This window comes from Salmo salar, chromosome 06, assembly GCF_965601325.2.
Source record: "Salmo salar chromosome 06, fSalSal1, whole genome shotgun sequence".
Taxonomy (NCBI): domain Eukaryota; kingdom Metazoa; phylum Chordata; class Actinopteri; order Salmoniformes; family Salmonidae; genus Salmo; species Salmo salar.
Window position 1 is genome coordinate 84169769 of NC_138296.1, and position 22190 is coordinate 84191958.

The window sequence follows — 22190 nt, forward strand, 5'->3', positions numbered from 1 at the left end:
CGTTTTACTGTGGATATAGATACTTTTGTACCCGTTTCCTCCAGCATCTTCACAGGGTCCTTTGCTGTTGTTCTGGGATTGATTTGCACTTTTTGCACCAAAGTACGTCCATCTCTGAGAGACAGAACGCGTCTCCTTCCTGAGCGGTCCCATGGTGTTTATACTTGCGTACTATTGTTTATACAGATGAACGTGGTACCTTTAGGCGTTTGGAAATTGCCAGACTTCTGGAGGTCTAGAATTTTTTTTGAGGTCTTGGCTGATTTCTTTTGATTTTCAAATGATGTCAAGCAAAGAGGCACTGAGTTTGAAGGTAGGCCTTGAAATACATCCACAGGTACACCTGCAATTGACTCATTGTCAATTAGCCCATCAGAAGCTTCTAAAGCCATGACACCAGTTTGTGGAATTTTCCAAGCTGTTTAAAAAGGCATAGTCAACTTTACAAGTGTATGTAAACTTCTGACCCACTGGAATTGTGATAGTGAATAAGTGAAATAATCTGTAAACAATTACTTGTGTCACGCACAAAGTAGATGTCCTAACCGACTTGCCAAAACTATAGTTTAACAAAAAATTTGTGGAGTGGTTGAATAACGATTCCAACCTGAGTCTGTAAACTTTCGACTTCAACTGTATGTACTGCAGACATTGGACCTCTACTACTTGACAGTAGTACAACAAAAAGCACAGTAAAGAAAGTAGATTCTAATACTTTGTTTCCCCTTACAGTATGTAAATGTTGAATGTATTACTGTATTTATGAAATTAGGAGCTATACTACTTTAACATGTTTATCTTGTATACTGTAATATGGAATTTATTTTAGAACTGAAAGACAACCACCACGTGGTGGTAGAACACACATTTAAAAATGAATAGGAGGCTGCCATTGTTCAAATGGTAGTTGAAAATAATGCCATAAGAATGTGGGAAATCCAGCAACGGATGATTGAAAACCCTGCTCTCTTGCATAACAGAGTGACCATAGCCCACATTAAGAAACACCATCTCCGGATGAAGCAAATCTACAGAGTCCCATTTGAAAAGAATTCCCAAAGAGTGAAGGACAAAACGGTATGAATACAAGTAATGTACTAGTATTACACTCTTGAAACAGACTCAATGATGTTGCCAGTGAACTTTACTATACAGTATTTACTGTCATTTCAGAGAATCATGAAGTTGGATGCAAGTCCCATCCCCCAGGAACTCATATTCATAGATTCATTTAGCAAAGACTAGTAGAAGAGGAAGGAACATCATTGGTCTGCGCGGGGGAAATTATACCATATGCGCAGTTGAGCCACCATGGAGTCCACCGCCATGACACCCTTGGACCATACAACACTGCCTATCTCTAATTTCCTGAACACCTTACATTTAATCTTTTTCAGACAGAGCAGACTGTCAGGTGATCCTGAGCAGCAAATGTTCGAATTTGGGACAATGTGAGTTTCCATCAGGCTCGCAACTGGTTCCATGACCATACCAGGTTTACAATTCTCTATTTCTCAACCCCATTGCATTGTTTTCAGCATGGTGGTGGTATGATCGCAAACCCCATGAACATATGGCCCTTCTCTAGGCAATGGAAGCCGCCTGTGGTGACATTCCAGCAGAGTCCTGTCAGGGGTGGATGAGTCATGCCAGAAGATATTTCTCCCCCCCGGACCAAGGAGAATATCGGCTGTGATGTTGAATATCTATGGCCGGACCAAAACAACAGAAATGACAGATTGTTTTCACAATGGAGTATTTGTTTGACTGTATTTTGACAGGTTCTTTATCTATTCCATACAGTAGTGCAAATAGGCTTCTTCCTTTATGTGTGCAAAATATTTACTGTGTGTGCGTACAGTATGCTGTTGAAATATATAACTTGCACTTGTGTTCCTCTGAGTACACAGTAACAAAATCTTAGTCTTTACACTGAAATAGTGACAGATCACACTGACATTCATTTGATGTGCATCTCATTTTGAGCAGGGAGCACGTGATTTTAATTGCAGTGTTTCATTAAGCAAGATGGGGTTTGGGCACTGTTGAGTACCTAAGATGTAGTAGCAAACGTTAATTGGGAAACTAATGTCCATGATTTTGGAATGATGTCCGGCGAGCAGGTGTCCAACTTCCACCTTTTGTTGCCCCACTTCCCTGCTCAATAGAGGACATTAATACAGGGAAAGGTATCGGGCAATGATATTTATTGTTCGTTTGTCAGTCTAAAGTATGTCTACCTTTCACACAAGTTGTATATGTAAAAAGCGTCCATTTTAGAGCTTTTTCCCCATTACGGACATTGACAGAATCAGGTTTGCACTTCGTTGTTTGGACTCAGTTTACCCTTATTTTCCCATTATATTCAACTTTAAAGATCACAGACTACCCGCTCCTCTAATCCAGTTTAATCATCCTCAGCAAAAAGGCCAAATACAATAAGAGAAAACAAAGTTATTTTATACATTTAACTAAATATGCAGCGCTATGCTAGTGTGTAAGTAAATCAAAACCATATGGTTAAATACAATTTCTTTTAAGATACAGAAAGATATTAATTTCTTCCATTAGCACTCGAGAGAACAGGTCGCAAAATATCAAAATAAAACCAGCCACGACGGTACGCTCCTTTTTTGTTGTTGACCACTACACATCACTCCCTCCATCCTTCAAATCATTCCTGGCACCAGAAGGGGACCAGTGAGATTCGAAGGAAGCAGAGGAGAGGGGGAGTAAGTGAGTGAAGAATGAGATGAGCATTGGGACCAGCACAGTCAAGTAGTGTGACTAGGGTAGTAAGAGAATGATATGGAACAGACTAGCAGTATACTACTTAGAATGAACCAATGTATCAGGCATGCATTCTAAGTGGTATTCTAGTATGGCCATATGAACAGAGCCATGGTTCAATAGTCCAAGTAGTCAGGGATTTTGTATGTACAGAAGAGGGAGTAGAGAGTGCAGGGTGTATTACAAAACAAAGAGAGCAGAAACAGCTTCACTCATTCAAAGGGCAGCAGGCAGAGAAGAGCTTCTGCTTGTGTCTCCAGTCCATTTGTTCAGACTCTGATCCAACAGAGAAGCAACAGAGGAGGCTGGCTGCAGTACAAAGGTTAGTGGTCTGGATTCAAACCACTCTGGCAGAGACTCATAGGAACAAACACGGCCACACAACAACTGACCCAGGACCTGGGGGACAATGTCCTTACTCAACACATACAAGCCAATCCAATGCCATGCAGAGCCATTGGGCAAGGAAAAGAGAAAATAAGGTGGGGGAGTTAAAGGTCGATATCCCACCCTCCTACAACCTGAGGAGTGGTCTAGGGACAGACAGGTCTATGTTCCGTTCCTTACCGACCATTGACATAGTGAAAACCTGCTGACAAAGACAACCAAGGAGCCGGTAAGGAGAGAGAGGTCAGTTTCATATAGAAAGTACTGTTGGAGACAGTCTTGTGATCGGTGAAGCAGAGGGAAAAGAGTTGCGCTATGGTGGCGCTGCTGTGTGCTAAAAAAATTATAATCTGACCGTTCTTTCTTTACAGGGTCCTTGTTGAATCTGAAGACTGGGCAAGTTAAGGCTGTGAAAATGAACATGCGCTAGTGACAGTGTGGCTCCAGAGGTTGCCGTGGTGACAGTGTCCAAGTCAGAGTCCAAACTGCCAAGACTAACAGGAGTGGATCAACAATACTCAGATCCAGAATGGTGGGGCAAATTGTGAGTCTATTTCAACCATGCTCGCTCTCCCTTCTCCCCCCCTTCCCCTTCTCCCCACTCCCCCTCCTTGCTCCTCTCTTGAAGTGCTTCGTGTGGAGACGGGCGGTCAACAGGGGCAACTCAGGAGCACTCTTCTCCAATGCGCTGGCACGAGCGGCCCACCTTGCGGTCCAGCTTCACCATCTTGAGGACGGCCTCCTCACGCCCACGCCCCAGGTGGTCGAACAGGCAGTCGTGCTGCTCAGGTAGACGGTGCAGCATGCAGAACACGTAGCCTAGGAGAAGAAGAAAGAAGGAGAACAAGAGAATGTTAAAATGACTGAAGTCGCAGTTAGGAGACAAGAAAACCAAGGGCAGATGTGTTTGTGTCGTTCCCATGCAGTACTTACCGCAGCGACAGGAGCCCAGTTCCTGCTGTACCAGCTCCAGTTTGGTTTGGCAGCGATAGCAGCGCCGGCGGTTTTTCTGCTTGGGCCCTGGGCTAGGCTCCTCACTAACCGCCTCCCCCTCCTCAGAGTCCCCCCGTGCCCGTTTCTCCGGTGACGCCTCGCTCTCCGGCCCTGAAGCTGAAAGAACAGAAGGTTACACAGAGTCCAACGTACAGTATTGCACAAACACAGAGAGCAGGAGCAGGGCTGTACCTGATTCGCAAGGACGTTTTTTGGGCGTACAGAGGGTGCCTTGGGCTGTTTCTGTGCATGATAATAGTTCTGTGGAGAGAGAGAAGAAAAGGAAGTGTAAGACAGGAAACATTCCTCATTGATCAAGAGCCCAGATGTATGTCACCTAGACCAAGAAGCAGGGAATTAGATACAGCTTTGGAGACAAAACAATCTTGAATTTAAGACCTTGTGGCAATGTGATAAGATAAGCTCAAGTAACTTTAAAATCCATATAAAAATCCTGACATGCCAAGTCTGTTTATATCAACATACCCTTACATTAACATGAAGGTAAAAAAATAAAAAAAATAAAGACCCTGCAACTGGTTTAAAACTGGGGACCTTAAATGAAATCCTGGGAGAAGCAAGCAGATCTTAACAGATTGTCAGTGCAACCATGTTGCCCCACTATGCGTCCTATCTAGGCCAGGCTGAGGGCATGCATTGCCAGCAGAGAGACACACACACACAGAACCACTCCTCCAGAGGCAGAAATAGAAGCAAGCTGTCAGTCCAACCTTACAGACCTCTGCCAACACAGATCATGAAATACATAGTATATACATTAAGAACACCTGCTCCTTCCATGAGACACCGGGTGAAAGCTATGATCCCTTATTGAGGTCATATGTTAAGTCTACGTCAAGCAATGTAGATGAAGGGGAGGAGACCGAAGATTTAAGCCGAGACATGGATTGTATGTGTGCCATTCTGAGGGTGAACGGACAAGACAAAATATACTGCTCAAAAAAATAAGGGGAACACTTAAACAACACAATGTAACTCCAAGTCAATCACACTTCTGTGAAATCAAACTGTCCACTTAGGAAGCAACACTGATTGACAATACATTTCACATGCTGTTGTGCAAATGGAATAGACAACAGGTGGAAATTATAGGCAATTAGCAAGACACCCCCAATAAAGGAGTGGTTCTGCAGGTGGTAACCACAGACCACTTCTCAGTTCCTATGCTTCCTGGCTAATGTTTTGGTCACTTTTGAATGCTGGCGGTGCTTTCACTCTAGTGGTAGCATGAGACGGAGTCTACAACCCACACAAGTGGCTCAGGTAGTGCAGCTCATCCAGGATGGCACATCAATGCGAGCTGTGGCAAGAAGGTTTGCTGTGTCTGTCAGCGTAGTGTCCAGAGCATGGAGGCGCTACCAGGAGACAGGCCCGTACATCAGGAGACGTGGAGGAGGCCGTAGGAGGGCAACAACCCAGCAGCAGGACCGCTACCTCTGCCTTTGTGCAAGGAGGAGCAGGAGGAGCACTGCCAGAGCCCTGCAAAATGACCTCCAGCAGGCCACAAATGTGCATGTGTCTGCTCAAACGGTCAGAAACAGACTCCATGAGGGTGGTATGAGGGCCCGATGTCCACAGGTGGGGGTTGTGCTTACAGCCCAACACAGTGCAGGATATTTGACATTTGCCACAGAACACCAAGATTGGCAAATTCGCCACTGGCGCCCTGTGCTCTTCACAGATGAAAGCAGGTTCACACTGAGCACGTGACAGATGTGACAGAGTCTGGAGACGCCGTGGAGAACGTTCTGCTGCCTGCAACATCCTCCAGCATGACCGGTTTGGCGGTGGGTCAGTCATGGTGTGGGGTGGCATTTCTTTGGGGGCCTGCACAGCCCTCCATGTGCTCGCCAGAGGTAGCCTGACTGCCATTTGGTACCGAGATGAGATCCTCAGACCCCTTGTGAGACTATATGCTGGTGCGGTTGGCCCTGGGTTCCTCCTAATGCAAGACAATGCTAGACCTCATGTGGCTGGAGTGTGTCAGCAGTTCCTGCAAGAGGAAGGCATTGATGCTATGGACTGGCCCGCCCGTTCCCCAGACCTGAATCCAATTGAGCACATCTGGGACATCATGTCTCGCTCCATCCACCAACGCCACGTTGCACCACAGACTGTCCAGGAGTTGGCGGATGCTTTAGTCCAGGTCTGGGAGGAGATCCCTCAGGAGACCATCCGCCACCTCACCAGGAGCATGCCCAGGCGTTGTAGGGAGGTCATACAGGCACGTGGAGGCCACACACACTACTGAGCCTCATTTTGACTTGTTTTAAGGACATTACATCAAAGTTGGATCAGCCTGTAGTGTGGTTTTCCACTTTAATTTTGAGTGTGACTCCAAATCCAGACCTCCATGGGTTGATAAATTGGATTTCCATTGATTATTTTTGTGTGACTTTGTTGTCAGCACATTCAACTATGTAAAGAAAAAAGTATTTAATACAATTATTTCATTCAGATCTAGGATGTGTTATTTTAGTGTTCCCTTTATTTTTTTGAGCAGTGTATTTAAGTGCCTTTGAACTGGGTATGGTAGGTGCCAGGTGCACTGGTTTGTGTCAAGAACTGCAAAGCTGCTGGGTTTTTCCACCCTTAACAGTTTCCAATGTGTATCAAGATTGGTCCACCACATCCAGCCAACTTAACTGTGGGAAGCATTGGAGTCAACATGGGCCAGCATCCCAGTGGAACTCTTTAGACACCTTGTAGTCCATGCCCAACAAATTGAGGTTGTTCTGAGGGAAAACTCAATATTAGGAGGGTGTTCCTAATGTTTTGTACATTAAGTGTACATTGAAAGCAGGTGCTTCCACACAGGTGTGGTTCCTGAGTTAATTACGCAATTAGCATCCCATAATTGTTTTTTATTTTACCAGGTAAGTTGACAACACATTTTCACTTACAGCAACAACCTGGGGAATAGCTACCGTGGAGAGGGGGGGGCGAAGGAGTCAATTGGAAGCTGGGGATGATTCGGTGGCCATGATGGTATGAGGGCTAGATTGGGAATTTAGCCAGGACACCCGGGTTAACACTCTTACGATAAGTGCCATGTTCCGGGATTCATCTAATGGCATTCATTTCATTTAACTAGGCAAGTCAGTTAAGAACAAATTCTTATTTACAAATGTCAGCCTACCCCAGCCAAACCCTAACACTGGGCCAATTGTGCGCCGCCCTGTGGAACTCCCAATCACAGCCGGTTGCGATAAAGCCTGGAATGGAACCAGGGTCTGTAGTGAATGCCTCCAGCACTGAGATGCAGTGCCTTAGACAGCTGCACCACTCGGGAGTCCATTAAGGAGTATACCACCTGTCACCGGCTTCATCAATAAAGTGCATCGACGACGTCCCCCCCACAGTGACCGTACGTACTAGAGCTCTACGATTAGGATTTAACGCCGATGCCAGGACCAGAAAAAGCCGATACCGATTTCAATCGGACGATTTTTATTTAATTGTAATAATGACAATTACAACAATACTGAATGAACACTTATTTTAACTTAATATAATACATCAATAAAATCAATTTAGCCTCAAATAAATAATGACATGTTCAATTTGTTTTAAATAATGCAAAAACAAAGTGTTGGAGAAGAAAGTAAAAGTGCAATATGTGCCATGTAAAAAAGCTAACGTTTAAGTTCCTTGCTCAGAACATGAGAACAGTTGGTGGTTCCTTTTAACATGAGTCTTCAATATTCCCAGGTAAGAAGTTTTAGGTATTATAGGACCATTTCTCTCTATACCATTTGTATTTATATACCTTTGACTATTGGATGTTCTTACAGGCACTATATTATTGCCAGTGTAACAGTACAGCTTCCGTCCCTCTCCTCGCCCCTACCTGGGCTCGAACCAGGAACACGTCGACAACAGCCACCCGAAGCATCGTTACCCATCGCTCCACAAAAGCCGCGGCCCTTGCAGAGCAAGGGGAACAACTACTTCAAGGTCTCAGAGCGAGTGCACCGCTATTAGCGCGCACCCCGCTAACTAGCTAGCCATTTCACACCAGCCTAATCTCGGGAATTGATAGGCTTGAAATCATAAACAGCTCAATGCTTGAAGCACAGCGAAGAGCTGCTGGCAAATGCACGAAAGTGCCTATTGAATGAATGCTTACGAGCCTTCTGCTGCCTACCACTGCTCAGTCAAATATCAAATCATGGACGTAGTTATAATAAACACAGAAATACGAGCCTTAGGTCATTAATATGGTCAAATCCGGAAACTATCATTTCAAAAACAAAACGTTTATTCTTTCAGTGAAATACGGAACCTTTCCGTATGATATCTAACGGGTGGCATCCCTAAATCTAAATATTGCTGTTACATTGCACAACCTGCAATGTCATAATTATGTACGGTCTTTGTTAGGAAGAAATGGTGTTCGCAACGAGCCAGGCTGCCCAAACTGCTGCATATACCCTGACTCTGCTTGCACGGAACGCAAGAGAAGTGACACAATTTCCCTAGTTAAAAGAAATTCATTTTAGCAGGCAATATTTAAACCTGCATATTTAGTTAATATATATACTTGTATATTGATTTTAAAGAAAGGCACTGATGTTTACGGTTAGGTACATTGGTGCAACGACAGTGCTTTTTTTGCGAATGCGCTTGTTAAATCACCCGTTTGGCAAAGTAGGCTGTGATTCAATGAGATATTAAGTCACCGCATCGATTATATGCAACGCAGCTAGATAAACTAGTAATATCATAATATCATCAACCATGTGTAGTTAACTAGTGATTATGTTAAGATTTTATTTTATTTTAAATAAGATAAGTTTAATGCTAGCTAGCAACTTACTCTGGCTTCTTGCTGCACTCGCATAACAAGTAGTCAGCCTGCCATGCAGTCTCCTCGTGGAGTGCAATGTAATCGGCCACAATCGGAGTCCAAAAATGCAGATTATCGATTTGTTATGAAAACTTGAAATCGGCCCTAATTTAAAAAAATATATATATAAAAAATACAAAAAAATAATAAAAATCGGCCATTCCGATTAAATTGGTCGACCTCTAGTACGTACATATTCCAAGCAGAAGTCATGGATTACAGGCAACATCTGCAATGAGCTAAAGGCTAGAGCTGCCGCTTTCAAGGAGTGGGACACTAATCCGGATGCTTATAACAAATCCCGCTATGCCCTCAGAAGAACCATCAAGCAGGCAAAGTGTCAATACTAGAGGTCGACCGATTAATCGGGAATGGCCGATTTTAATTAGGGCCGATTTCAAGTTCTCATAACATTTTTTTTTTTACACCTTTATTTAACTAGGCAAGTCAGATTAACCTCTTGACGGTCGCCTAGGATAGGGGGCGCTACAGCGATTTTTGAAAGAAATGTGCCCATTTTAAACAGCCTCCTACTCAAACTCAGAAGCTAGGATATGCATACAATTAATACTTGTGGATAGAAAACACCCTAAAGTTTCTAAAACTGTTTGAATGGTGTCTGTGAGTATAACAGAACTCATATGGCAGTCAAAACCCCGAGACAGATCGTAACAGGAAGTGGAATTCTGAATTGCGGACTCAACTTCATCACTTTGCCTATAAATCACACCGTGAGCAATGGTTCATTGAGCACTTCCTATTGCTTCCACTAGATGTCCCCAGTCTTAACCTGTTAGGGCTAGGGGGCAGTATTGACACGGCTGGATAAAAAAACGTACCCGATTTAATCTGGTTACTACTCCTGCCCAGTAACTAGAATATGCATATAATTATTGGCTTTGGATAGAAAACACTCCAAAGTTTCTAAAACTGTTTGAATGGTGTCTGTGAGTATAACAGAACTCCTATGGCAGGCCAAAACCTGAGAAGATTTCAAGCAGGAAGTGGCCTGTCTGAAGTAGTGTTTCATCTTGGCTCTTTTTATTGAAGACTCAGGATCTGTGCAATAACGTGACACTTCCTACGTCTTCCATAGGGTCTCAGAGCCCGGGAAAACGTTGAACGATATCGAGGCAGGCTCTGGCTGAAACACTTTATCGCTTTTGGCAAGTGGCCACTCAGAGTACTATGGGCTTAGGCGCGTGCCCGCTTCGACCGAATGGTTTCTTTTCCTTTGTCTGTTTATCTAAACGCAGATTCCCGGTCGGAATATTATCGCTTTTTTATGAGAAAAATGGCATAAAAATGGATTTTAAACAGCGGTTGACATGCTTCGAAGTACGGTAATGGAATATTTAGAATTCTTTTGTCACGAATTGCGCCATGCTCGTCACCCTTATTTAGCCTTTAGGATAGTGTCTAGAACGCACGAACAAAACGCCGCTGTTTGGATATAAGGATGGATTATTTTGGACCAAACCAACATTTGTTATTGAAGTAGAAGTCCTGGGAGTGCATTCTGACAAAGACAGCAAAGGTAATAACATTTTTCTTATAGTAAATCTGATTTTGGTGAAGGCTAAACTTGCTGGGTGTCTAAATAGCTAGCCCTGTGATGCCGGGCTATCTACTGAGAATATTGCAAAATGTGCTTTCACCAAAAAGCTATTTTAAAATCGGACATAGAGTGCATAGAGGAGTTCTGTATCTATAATTCTTAAAATAATTGTTATGCTTTTTGTGAACGTTTATCGTGAGTAATTTAGTAAATTCACCGGCAGTGTTTGGTGGGAATGCTAGTCACATGCTAATGTAAAAAGCTGGTTGTTGATATAAATATGAACTTGATTGAACAAAACATGCATGTATTGTATAACATAATGTCCTAGGGTTGTCATCTGATGAAGATCAAAGGTTAGTGCTACATTTAGCTGTGGTTTGATGTGACATTATATGCTAGCTTGAAAAATGGGTGTCTGATTATTTCTGGCTCGGTACTCTGCTGACATAATCTAATGTTTTGCTTTCGTTGTAAAGCCTTTTTGAAATCGGACAGTGTGGTTAGATTAACGAGAGTCCTATCTTTAAAATGGTGTAAAATAGTCATATTTTTGAAAAATTGAAGTAATAGCATATCTAAGGATTTGAATAACGCGCCACAGGATTCAACTGGCTGTTGAGTAGGTGGGACGCAAGCGTCCCACCTAGCCCATAGAGGTTAACAAAGTGATTTGAGCCTTCTACTGTGAAAACTGACACAATGAGAGTCTGTGGAACGTGGTCACATGAGGGCCATCACCATTATGACGCCGGCGCCCCTGGCTACCCTCCCCTTTCGAAACGTTTAGAAAGACAATGCAATCGTCCCCCTTAATGTTATTGGAGCTCTGGTTGAAAAAGGCCCTAAAGATTTATGTTATACAACGTTTGACATGTTTGAACGAACTTAAATAAAAAAATGCATTTTGTTGAGAGAGAAGTCCCGCGGCCGATGGTACTTTTGGTGCAGCCTTCAGAACGCACTAACAACAAAAGCTATTGGGACATAAAGGATTAACTTTTTTGAACGAAAATACATTTGTGGACCTGGGATTCCTGGAAGTGCTTTCTGATGAAGATAATCAAAGGTAAGGGATTATTGACAATAGTATACAAGACTAGATTTGATATGCGATTGTTCCAAGATGGCGCTGACCTGTATTGCTAGCCTATTTTTCTGAGTATCGCATCCCCTTTTATCGCAAAGTGTGATTACCCAGTAAAGTTATTTTTAAATCTGGCATTGCAGGTGCTTTCAAGAGATGCTAATCTATAAATCTTAGAATGACAATATTACATTTTTAAAATGTTTTCGAATAGTAATTTAGTAAATTGTAGCGCTGTTTCACCGGACGCATTTGAGGGAAAATAGTTAGTCAACGTTACGCGCCGATGTAAAATGCTGTTTTTATATATAAATATTAACTTTATCAAACAAAAGAATGCATGTATTGTGTAACATGATGTCCTAGGAGTTTCATCTAATGAAGATTGTCAAAGGTTAGTGCTGCATTTAGCTATTTTTTGGTTATTTGTGATGCATGTGGTTGGTCGGAAAATGGCTATGTGGCTACTTTTACGATATACTCCTCTAACATAATCTAATGTTTTGCTTTTGCTGTAAAGCCTTTTTGAAATCAAACAACGTGGTTCGATTCAGGAGAAGTGCATCTATAAAATTATATAACATATTCCTATATTTGAAAAAAAAAAATAATATTAAATTTTGTTATGCTAATGGCGATAGGATTTTTCGCTGGATGTCCGTCCCGCCTACGGGAGGTTAAGAGAGAGGTTAAGAACACATTGTTATTTACAATGACGGCCTAGAAACGGGGGTTAACTGCCTTGTTCAGGGGGAATTCATTTTTGCAACCTTCGGTTACCAGTCCAACGCTCTAACCACCTGCCTTACATTGCACTCCACAAGGATTAACAGGCTGACTACCTGTAACGCGAGGGCAGCAAGAAGCAAAGGTAAGTTGCTAGCTAGCATTAGACTTAAAAAACTATCAATCTTAACATAATCACTAGTTAAACTAGTAATATCATCAACCATGTGTAGTTATCTAGCGTGTCCTGCGTTGCATATGATCGATGTGGTGCCTGTTAATTTTCATTGAATCACAGCCTACTTCGACAAACGGGTGTTGATTTAACAAGCGCATTTGCGAAAAAAGTACTGTCGTTGCACCAATGTACCTAACCATAAACATCAATGCCTAACAGGAATATTTAGACTTAGTCACCCGTTAGATAAAATACGGAACGGTTCCGTATGTCACTGAAAGAAAAAAAACTTTTGTTTTTGAGATGATAGTTTCCAGATTTGACCATATTAATGACCCAAGGCTCGTATTTCTCTGTGTTTATTATAATTAAGTCTATGATTTGATAGACCAGTCTGAGCGGTGGTAGGCAGCAGCAGGCTCGTAAGCATTCATTCAAACAGCCCTTTGCTGTGCTTCAAGCATTGCGCTGTTTATGACTTCAACCTGGGTGGGTATAATTTGTGGAACGTTCCAACAGGAATCTATTCCAAAAACTTCGTAAATAACAAGGTTTCCAAAAAAACAACGCATACAAAGTTGTATAGCGGCAGAATAAGATACCGGGTAGGGAGTGTTCTATTTCATTGCGTTTTTCACTCATCACGTTTATTCCGAAAAATGTCTGTCCTCGCATGTCTGTTTGCCTATGGACAAACATTAAGAATAAGCTACGTGGTGAGTTGATGCCTATTCGGCAGCTAGTTAGCTAGGTTTGTATGCGTTGCTGGTTGGCAACCTTTTACTTTACGTTTTTTGGAACAGATTCCTGTTGGAATGTTCCACAAATTATACCCACCCCTTGAAGCCTATCAACTCCCAAGATTAGGCTGGTGTAACCGATGTGAAATGGCTAGCTAGTTAGCCGGGTGCACGCTAATAGCGTTTCTAACGTCACTCGCTCTGAGACTTGGAGTAGTTTTTTCCCTTCCTCTGCATGGGTAACGCTGCTTCGAGGGTGGCTGTTGTCGATGTGTTCCTGGTTTCGAGCCCAGGTAGGAGCGATGAGAGGGACGGAAGCTATACTGTTACACTGGCAATACTAAAGTGCCTATAAGAACATCCAATAGTCAAAGGTATATGAAATACAAATCGTAGAGAGAGAAATAGTCCTATAATATAATAACTACAACCTAAAACTTCTTACCTGGGAATATTGAAGACTCATGTTAAAAGGAACCACTAGCTTTCATATGTTCTCATGTTCTGAGCAAGGCACTTAAACATTAGCTTTCTTACATGGCACATATATTGCACTTTTACTTTCTTCTCCAACACTTTGTTTTGCATTATTTATTTGAGGCTAAATTGATTTTATTAAGTTATAATAAGTGTTCATTCAGTATTGTTGTAATTGTCATAAAAAAACAGAAAATAAATCAGCATCGACTTTTTTGGTCCTCCAATAATCGGTATCGGCGGTGAAAAATCAGAATCGGTCGACCTCTAGTCAATACAGGACTAAGATTGAATCCTACTACACCGGCTCTCATCAGATATGTATGTATGTATGTATGTATGTATGCATGCACACACAAAAAAAAGCCGATTAATCGGTATCGGCTTTTTTGGTCCTCCAATAGTCGGCGACCTCTACCCTAGACCCACTCCAATTCACATACCGCTCCAACAGGTCACGCAATCTCAATTGCACTCAACACTGCCCTTTCCCACCTGGACAAAAGGAACACCTATGTGAGAATGCTATTCATTGACTACAGCTCAGCATTCAACACCATAGCGCCCTCAAAGGTAATCACTAAGCTAAGGACCCTGGGACTAAACACCTTCCTCTGCCATTGGATCCTGGACTTCCTGACAGGCCGCCCCTAGGCATTAAGGGTAGGCAACATCTGCCACGCTGATCCTCAACACTGGGGTCCCCCAGAGGTACGTGCTTAGTCCCCTCCTGTACTCCGTTCACCCACGACTGCATGGCCAAGCACAACTCCAACACCATCATTAAGTTTGCTGGCAACCCAACAGTGGTAGGCCTGATTACCGACGAGAGCCTATAGGGAGGAGGTCAGAGATACTGCCAGGACAACAACCTCTCCCTCAATGCGAACAAGACAAACAAGCTGATCGTGGTCTACAGGAAAAGGAGGGAAACTGCTCGGCATCGACCGTAGGGCTCTACAGAGGGTAGTACGAACGGATCGGTATATCACTGTGGCCAAGCTTCCTGCCATCCAGAACCTATATACTAGGCGGTGTCAGAGGAAGGTCCAAAGTAATTGCCAAAGACTCCAATCATCCAAGTCACTGTTCTCTGCTACTGCACCGCAAGCGGTACCGGAGCACCAGGTCTAGGTCCAAAAGGCTCCTTAACAGCTTCTACCCACAAGCCTGCTGAACAATGAATCAAATGGCCACCCAGACTATTTACATTGACACCACCCCAACGCCTGTTTTTACACTGCTGCTACTCGCTGTTTATCATCTATGCATAGTTACTTTACCCCTACCTACATGTACAAATTACCTCAACTAACATGTACCCCCACACATTGACTTGGTACCGGTACCCCCCTGTATAAAGCCTTGTTATTGTTGTGTAATCTTGTTACTTTTAGATTTGATTTATTTAGTCAATATTTTTTTGAACTGCATTGTTGGTTAAGGGCTTGTCAGTAAGAATTTCACGGTAAGGTCTACACCTGTTGTATCCGACGCATGTGACAAATACAATTTGATCTTTAGTGACTACAACGTCCCATCCGAAAGACAGCACCCTACACAGGGTAATGTCCCCAATCACTGCCCTGGGGCAATGGGATTCTTTAAAAAAAATGTATATACACACGTACACCAGAGGAAAGAGTGCCTTTTACTGGTCCTCAACACCACATCCAGCAGCATCTGGTCTTCCAGCCAGGGACTTACCAGGACCAACCCTGCACAGCTTCAGAGGCAAGCCAGCAGTGGGATGCAGGGTGGTATCACGCATAAAAATGGTCAGTTGACCATAATCTTGGCTAGCATGGCTAGAAGAGATCTCAGTGACTTTGAAAGAGAGATTTCAAAAAGGGCATTGGGGGTTTGAAGGTTGGGTGTGTGTGTCTCAGTCAACTAAATGTAAGTATTTAAATAAGTTCATAAATACTACTCAAAACTTTCTCCAAATAATTGTTTCCAAATATCCCTAGGACCAAACAGACCCAGGTTCAAATTTGAGTATTTATATATAAATACACTTAAGTATTTCCTAATACATTTCCAAATAAAATATTAAAATACTTTCTTCAAAATCTATGTGAAAGTAATTGAAATACCATAAATAATATTTGAACCCAGGTCAGATTGAATGACTGAAAATGAACTCGGCTATAGTAATTCATTCAAAGGTTTCAGAAAGTGCAACATCTCAAAACTCTAAGTTGTGGACCCCTCATCTTACCGTCCTGTGTATTGGATAACATGGGGACAGGGTCTTCGGTTGATGCAGATGGCTGCTCGGAGCTAGTAAGTGGCGACGACAATAGGGATTGGCTACTTTTGCTGCTGCTACTCATCTCGCTATTGAAGACAGCCGATTGGGTACTTCCAGTGCTCGGGCTGGGTTTTGGGGCACAGTCCTCATCTGTCTGCTTCTTCTCGATATCTGAAAGACAGATGAAATAATGCTTACTAGTGCCCCAAGCACGTCGGCTCTTGACAGACCAGCTGCTTCAATACATCAACACCATCATGCCGGAAACCCTAGACCCACTCCAACTTGCATACAGATGACAATCGCCCTCCACACTGCCCTTTCCCACCTGGACAAAAGGAACACCTATGTGAGAATGCTGTTCATTGACTACAGCTCAGCGTTCAACACCATAGTGCCCACGAAGCGCATCATTAAGCTAAGGACCCTGGGACTAAACACCTCCCACTGCAACTGGATCCTGGACTTCCCGATTGGCTGCCCCCCAGGTGGTAAGGGTAGGCAACACCTGTCATGCTGATCCTCAATACTGGGGCCCCTCAGGGGTGTGTGCTTAGTCCCCTCCTGTACTCCCCATTCACCCACGACTGCATGGCCAAGCACGACTCCAACACCATCAAGTTTGCTGACGACAACAGTGGTAGGCCTGATTACCGACAACGATGAGACAGCTTATAGGGAGGTCAGAGACCTGGCATTGTGGTGCCAAGACAACAACCTCTCCCTCAATGTGAGCAAGACAAAGGAGCTGATCGTGGACTATAGGAAAAGGAGGGCCAAACAGGCCCCCATTAACATTGACGGGGCTGAAGTGGAACGGGTTTGAGAGCTTAAAGTTCCTTGGTGTCCACGTCACCAACAAACTATCATGGTCCAAACACACCAAGACAGTCGTGAAGAGGGTACAACACCTTTCCCCCCCCCCAGGAGACTGAAAAGATTTGGCATGGGTCCCCAGATCCTCAAAGCTCTACAGCTGCACCATCGAGAGCGACGGTTGCGTCGCCGCCTGGTATGGCAACTGCTTGGCTATCTATATACTAGGCAGTGTAAGAGGAAGGCCCAAAGTAATTGTCAAAGACAGTCACCCAAGTCAGACTGCTCTCTGCTACCGCACGGTAAGCGGTACCAGAGTGCCAAGTCTAAGACCAAAAGGCTCCTTGACAGCTTCTACCCCCAAGCCATAAGACTGCTGAACAATTAATCAAATGGCCACCTGGACTATTTCCATTGACCCCCCCCATTTTACACACTACTGCTACTCGTTTATTGTCTATGCAGTCACTTGTCAAATTACCTCAACTAACCTGTACCCCTTGTATATAGCCTCGTAATTGTTAAGTAATGTTAATGTGTTAACTTTTAGATTTTATTAAATTGTTTTACTTCAGTAAATATTTTCTTAGCTCTATTTCTTGAACTGCATTGTTGGTTAAAGGCTTGTAAGTAAGCATTTCACAGTAAGGTCTACACCTGTTGTATTCGGCACGTGACAACATTTGATTTGGCCCACACAAACATACACGTGTGGGGGCATGCATCACCACCCCCAAGACGCCAATCAAACTCAGATGGAATGGATCAGAATGGCTGTATTTTAGGCTACCAGAGTCTATCCAGCTACTCCCCATACCATGAGGGCAGCACAAGCTCAAAAAGCAGCTGGGTCATATCTTAATCCTCCATAGAACTCATTTCTGCTGTCGCTGTGCTCTTGTGTATCAAATCTATTCTAAGCAATGCTGCCCCCTTAGGTACCGTCTTCACCGAGCTCACTCGTTTCCATGGACACTGCCAGAGTTCCAGCATACTTTCTCTTCCACGCCTCCCAAAAAGGACTACAGAAGCCAGTCACAAAACTTCAGTCACAATCTCAATTTTAGAGCTGCAATCATTTACCACAGCAGGCTTGAGAGTCAACACCCTGACATACAGGCATGCATGATATCAGACCTGGGTGAATATTTTCCCTGACACCCATCTTACTCATTCTTGAGAGATTGCCATTATGCCAGTAAGAAGTCCACCTGGAAATAGGTTTTTGGCCCTTTCTGGATTCTGAAAATAGCCTAATATTATTTTTTTTACAGCATGCCTATGGAATATTTCACAGGGATTTTTATACCATACTTCTACAAAATATGTCTAACGAACTAAGTTGGCTAATCGAAAGTGTTAAAAACAGCAGAGACGTCACACAAGGCAGAAATCTGCACACCCCCTCCTGATGTCTCAGGTACACACAGAGCTCTGCCACATAACAGAAACCCATTGTCCACACATATGGGAAGGCTTACCAGCAAAACATTTTGAGCAGAGGTTCATGGTTTTACTGGACCTGGGGAGAGATAAAAATAAAAATCAGTCACAGAAAGATGCTACCAAGCCCACTAAACAATTTGTCAACGCAATCTGCCCCTCTTATTTGCAGCTAAACAAATAAAAACATGCATGACTATTTCAATTCCTCTCAGGATACTCAAACATGACCCATTTTTTTGTACCCAGACAGTCTGATGGACCTACGAGGTTGCCATAGCTACAGAGTCAGTGAAAACAAGCTGATGGCAGGGGTGACAGATGACAGAAAGTCATGGCAGGGAAGAAGAGAAGGGGGAAACAAAGGCTATGGGGGAGGGGAATGTAAAGGGCGTCACAAACCGTTCAAAAGGGAAGGAGCACAAGGTAGTAATAAAGTGGATCTTTTTTACAGCAACAAATGAGTGACAGGTAGACCAACATCCCTTTGATCTCATTGGTTAAGAAGCTAATCAGTCCAGGCTAAGCAGACCAGAGTGGCCATCCTGACAGGCTTTGACTTTTAGGACAACTGACCAACCACCAGTGAGGGGTAATTACTGACTGGAGTAGGCTTGTCAACTCAACATGGATAGGCCCAACAACTACACAAGATCATTGTGGATCAATCACATTTTTGCAATACTGTATACATTACAAGATGTTTTGGTCAGAAATAGGCTAGACAAAATCTAGGCCTATATAGAAAACCAAACAGGTTCTCTCCTCTCACAATCCTAATCATGTAGAATAGGCCAACTCAACACATGGCAGACTAAACTCCATGACACATACATGCAAACAAACCAAACCCTTCCATGTAACATCAAAAACATGTTCAACTCAACAAAAAATACAACATCTCCCACTAAACATGCAGCATTTTCTCAGGCTTTCCTTTGAATCCCTCCCTCAATGACATCATGTTTCCAGAGGTTGGCTAATGGTTCTCATTCTGGACATCTCTGACACTCACAATGCTGGGACGTTTCTGTTTAGGGCTCTGTGATCACTGTCAATATGGGAGAGGCTGGAACTCTAAGGTATTCAGCCAATTGTGCCCTTTGGAGGGAACGTGACCAATGCAGTGTTCCAATTGATTTGGGATACATTTAGGCCTCATCCTACCATGACCTTAACAGCAATTTCCCCACGTACATCACGTGTCATTCAGCGGTACAGTGTCTAGGCCTATACCTAGAAAAGCCTCCATCATAGAAGTGAGTTCTGACCAGCCCCATGCTAGCTTAATCCTTGAATCCTTTCACTACATTGAAGACTTGTCTGCCTACCTACTTTCAGTTTAAGCATTATAACCGAATGCCTCGTCTTCCTAAGGGCTTCCGCTGAGCTAACATGTTGATCAAAACAATATCAGTCTAGAATGGTCTGTCCAATGGACAGTGTCCATAGAAATCTATGGGCCTGTCACTATCAAAAGACTGTCCTTTGCACTCAGTCACAATTATATGCACCAGGTAAGAACTGACCAAAAACAGAAAGGCGCTGCAAATTCATCCCAGATTTCTTTTAACTAGCCAACTTCTAAATGCTAAGCCTATATCCTGCAGTGTTGAGATAGACACCCCTCCCAATGTTTAATGAGGCATAGCCTGCCATGACAGACAGCCCTAGTCAACAGCAATATTCAAACTTAACAGGATGTGTTCATGGCTCTGGCTGTAAGCACGCATACTCTAAAAAGAGATATAGGTTTAACACACAAGGGCTACAAGGAAAGAACGCCTGAGAGGCCTTCAGAGGGGAAAACTAACAAGATTCAGACACCTCAAACCGGGTGTGGACTGCAGGAGCAGTAAACAGGCTGCCGATTGCGTCACCTGACGTTGACAAATGTGAGCAAACTGAATTACTCACATGTAGCCTAAGCAAAGTAGCCAACAACCGGATGTTCCGGTTCAGGGATACAACCATTTCCAACCTAGCTTCCTTTTCCGCTGAAAAACAGACCACTAGGCTACCTGCCCTGAAGAGCCTCAGTGTGACTAGTAGAGTGCATGGGCCGAAAAAGATGGGCAGGGTTTGGTAATAAAATTCCCCATCATTGCCCGTACTGGATTAACTGCCCAGTTCAAACAAATCAACCATTTTTATTTCTAGCACAGGCTATAATCTTTGTTTGGTCCCTCTATTTCACAAAGGAGACTGGAATGTGAGGGAGGAACGTGCTGTAACGCGATGATTGTGGTTACACTATAATGACAGTCGGGAGAACATTGGATAAAGTGTCCAACGTTTCATCTTCAGTTAGGATATCACAGCTATATGACTGGCTACATTTCCATTTAAGGAGACATAGCTAGCCGAACTAGACCGAATAATAGCCTAGACCACATCAGAGTCTAACCAGAAAACATTGGTAAAACATGTAAAATCATGCTCTGGAGATTTCACGCTTTGATATAACTACACTCGCGGACAGAGAGGGGATATATAAAAACATTCAGATCAGTTGTGTAGCTAGCTCGGCTAGCAACTTATCCCCAACCCCCACCCGGTCTGCCCAACAGAACAACAATGGATTTAGTCTAGGCGACATTAATTACCATCCCCACATTAACCCATCTCCACAACAAATAATACATGATGTGCGACATCTTACCCCCAAAATCCACAGGGACACCGAGTTGGTAAAGGTTTGCTGCGCTCACTACCAGTATCCCCCATGTCTTCAATAAAATGATGGTACGCAAGGCTGGGGAGGAGACAGGGGCCTTGTCTTTGTCAAGGATCTTCAGCCAACTCAAATATATGATATCCGCTTCTATAAATAGTCCTCGGTCAATTTGGACAAAGAAGGTGGATGGCTTTGCCGACACGAGCGGCCACAGGGATCCGAATAGTCATAAACTGCTCAGTTTGGATTAATTGAGCATTCAAGTGTCCACACCGGACTCAACGCAATCAGCTGGAGCTCGGCTACTACGTATAGCCAGAGGGGGTGTCAGTGCTTTATCCAACCTGTAACATGAACCACACAAATACAACATTACAATACATATTTCCAACCATCTCAATATTATCACACGTATTCGACACAGCGTATAAGCAGTTACCTCGTTATCATTCCACTACAGTACACCGTGTGCTGCGTCCCTCTCCGTGGGACCACCCTATTTATCTAGCCTGTGGGTGCAGTCTGGCCTCAAAGACGATACGTATTATACAGCGGGCCGACATGTACAAAGTAATCACATCAGGAAACTACGGGTACCTGACCCTCATTATGGCTCACATTTAGAATAAAACGTTCACTGTGCCCTATCAATAGAATCAAAATGGCGTGCATTGAACCCAGTGTTTCAGATTCCTGCGTAACGAGGTCAATGAACTATATAGGAACCAACTGGGACGAGAGGCATTATGGTCCAAAATAAAAGGGGGGATGTGGGTGAGATAACGAATGTATGCTCGCCGACACACAAGCAACTATTTCGATTTATGCATTTTAAACACATGTAATATAAAACAGTTTATTTATTTCACGGTTTAAATTGAACAATAAGTATTACAAAGTGCGATATTTAATATGCCCCAACCCCCTTGGTCTGTTTGGGACAACCCAAAACATAGATCAGCTTTGAAGCAGGAGGATCACAAAATCCATTCCACGTCAGAGTAGTAATTACACAACAGATATTATTCGAAGTATATAAAAAAAAAATATTGTGAAAGTTGTAATTGGAGTGCTTGAAATGCATTCTTCAGAGAACGTGTTGGAATCTATTCCCTCCAATGATGTGTGCATATGTAAATAAGGGATGGGAAACTAGTCCTCTGGGCCTGATTGGTGACACGTTTACCCCAGGTA

General features: G+C 43.3%; 1 protein-coding gene and 1 long non-coding RNA gene across 3 annotated transcripts; one reads left to right on the forward strand and one right to left on the reverse strand.

The window, feature by feature from the left end:
* Window positions 1–209: 209 nt before the first annotated feature.
* On the forward strand, window positions 210–6654 carry LOC145879884 (uncharacterized). The gene is made up of 2 exons (XR_014392741.1): window positions 210–1077; window positions 1174–6654. It is a non-coding gene; the product is annotated as an uncharacterized LOC145879884 (long non-coding RNA).
* LOC106608187 (AN1-type zinc finger protein 3) lies at window positions 2394–21726 on the reverse strand. Of its 2 annotated transcripts, XM_014205985.3 has the most exons (7): window positions 21436–21724; window positions 20982–21340; window positions 18358–18398; window positions 16028–16231; window positions 4363–4431; window positions 4111–4287; window positions 2394–3996 (listed from the first exon to the last, which is right to left on the reverse strand). In XM_014205985.3, exons 2-7 carry the CDS (start codon window positions 21044–21046, stop codon window positions 3842–3844), a joined length of 711 nt encoding a protein of 236 aa, XP_014061460.1. In that variant the 5' UTR covers window positions 21047–21340; window positions 21436–21724; the 3' UTR covers window positions 2394–3841. The 2 variants fall into 2 exon arrangements, with proteins under 2 accessions (XP_014061460.1, XP_014061461.1); XM_014205986.3 differs by lacking the exon at window positions 16028–16231 and having other exon boundaries at window positions 21436–21726.
* Between the last annotated feature and the right edge of the window lie 464 nt (window positions 21727–22190).

Excerpts from the sequence above, each read along its gene's own strand:
- LOC106608187 (XM_014205985.3), bottom strand. The coding sequence starts at position 21,046 with ATGGGGGATACTGGTAGTGAGCGCAGCAAACCTTTACCAACTCGGTGT. Across the intron at positions 4,432-16,027 it reads GTTATCCAATACACAGGACG|AACTATTATCATGCACAGAA; the intron begins GTAAGATGAGGG and ends CTCTCTCCACAG. Across the intron at positions 4,288-4,362 it reads AAAACGTCCTTGCGAATCAG|CTTCAGGGCCGGAGAGCGAG; the intron begins GTACAGCCCTGC and ends CTGTTCTTTCAG.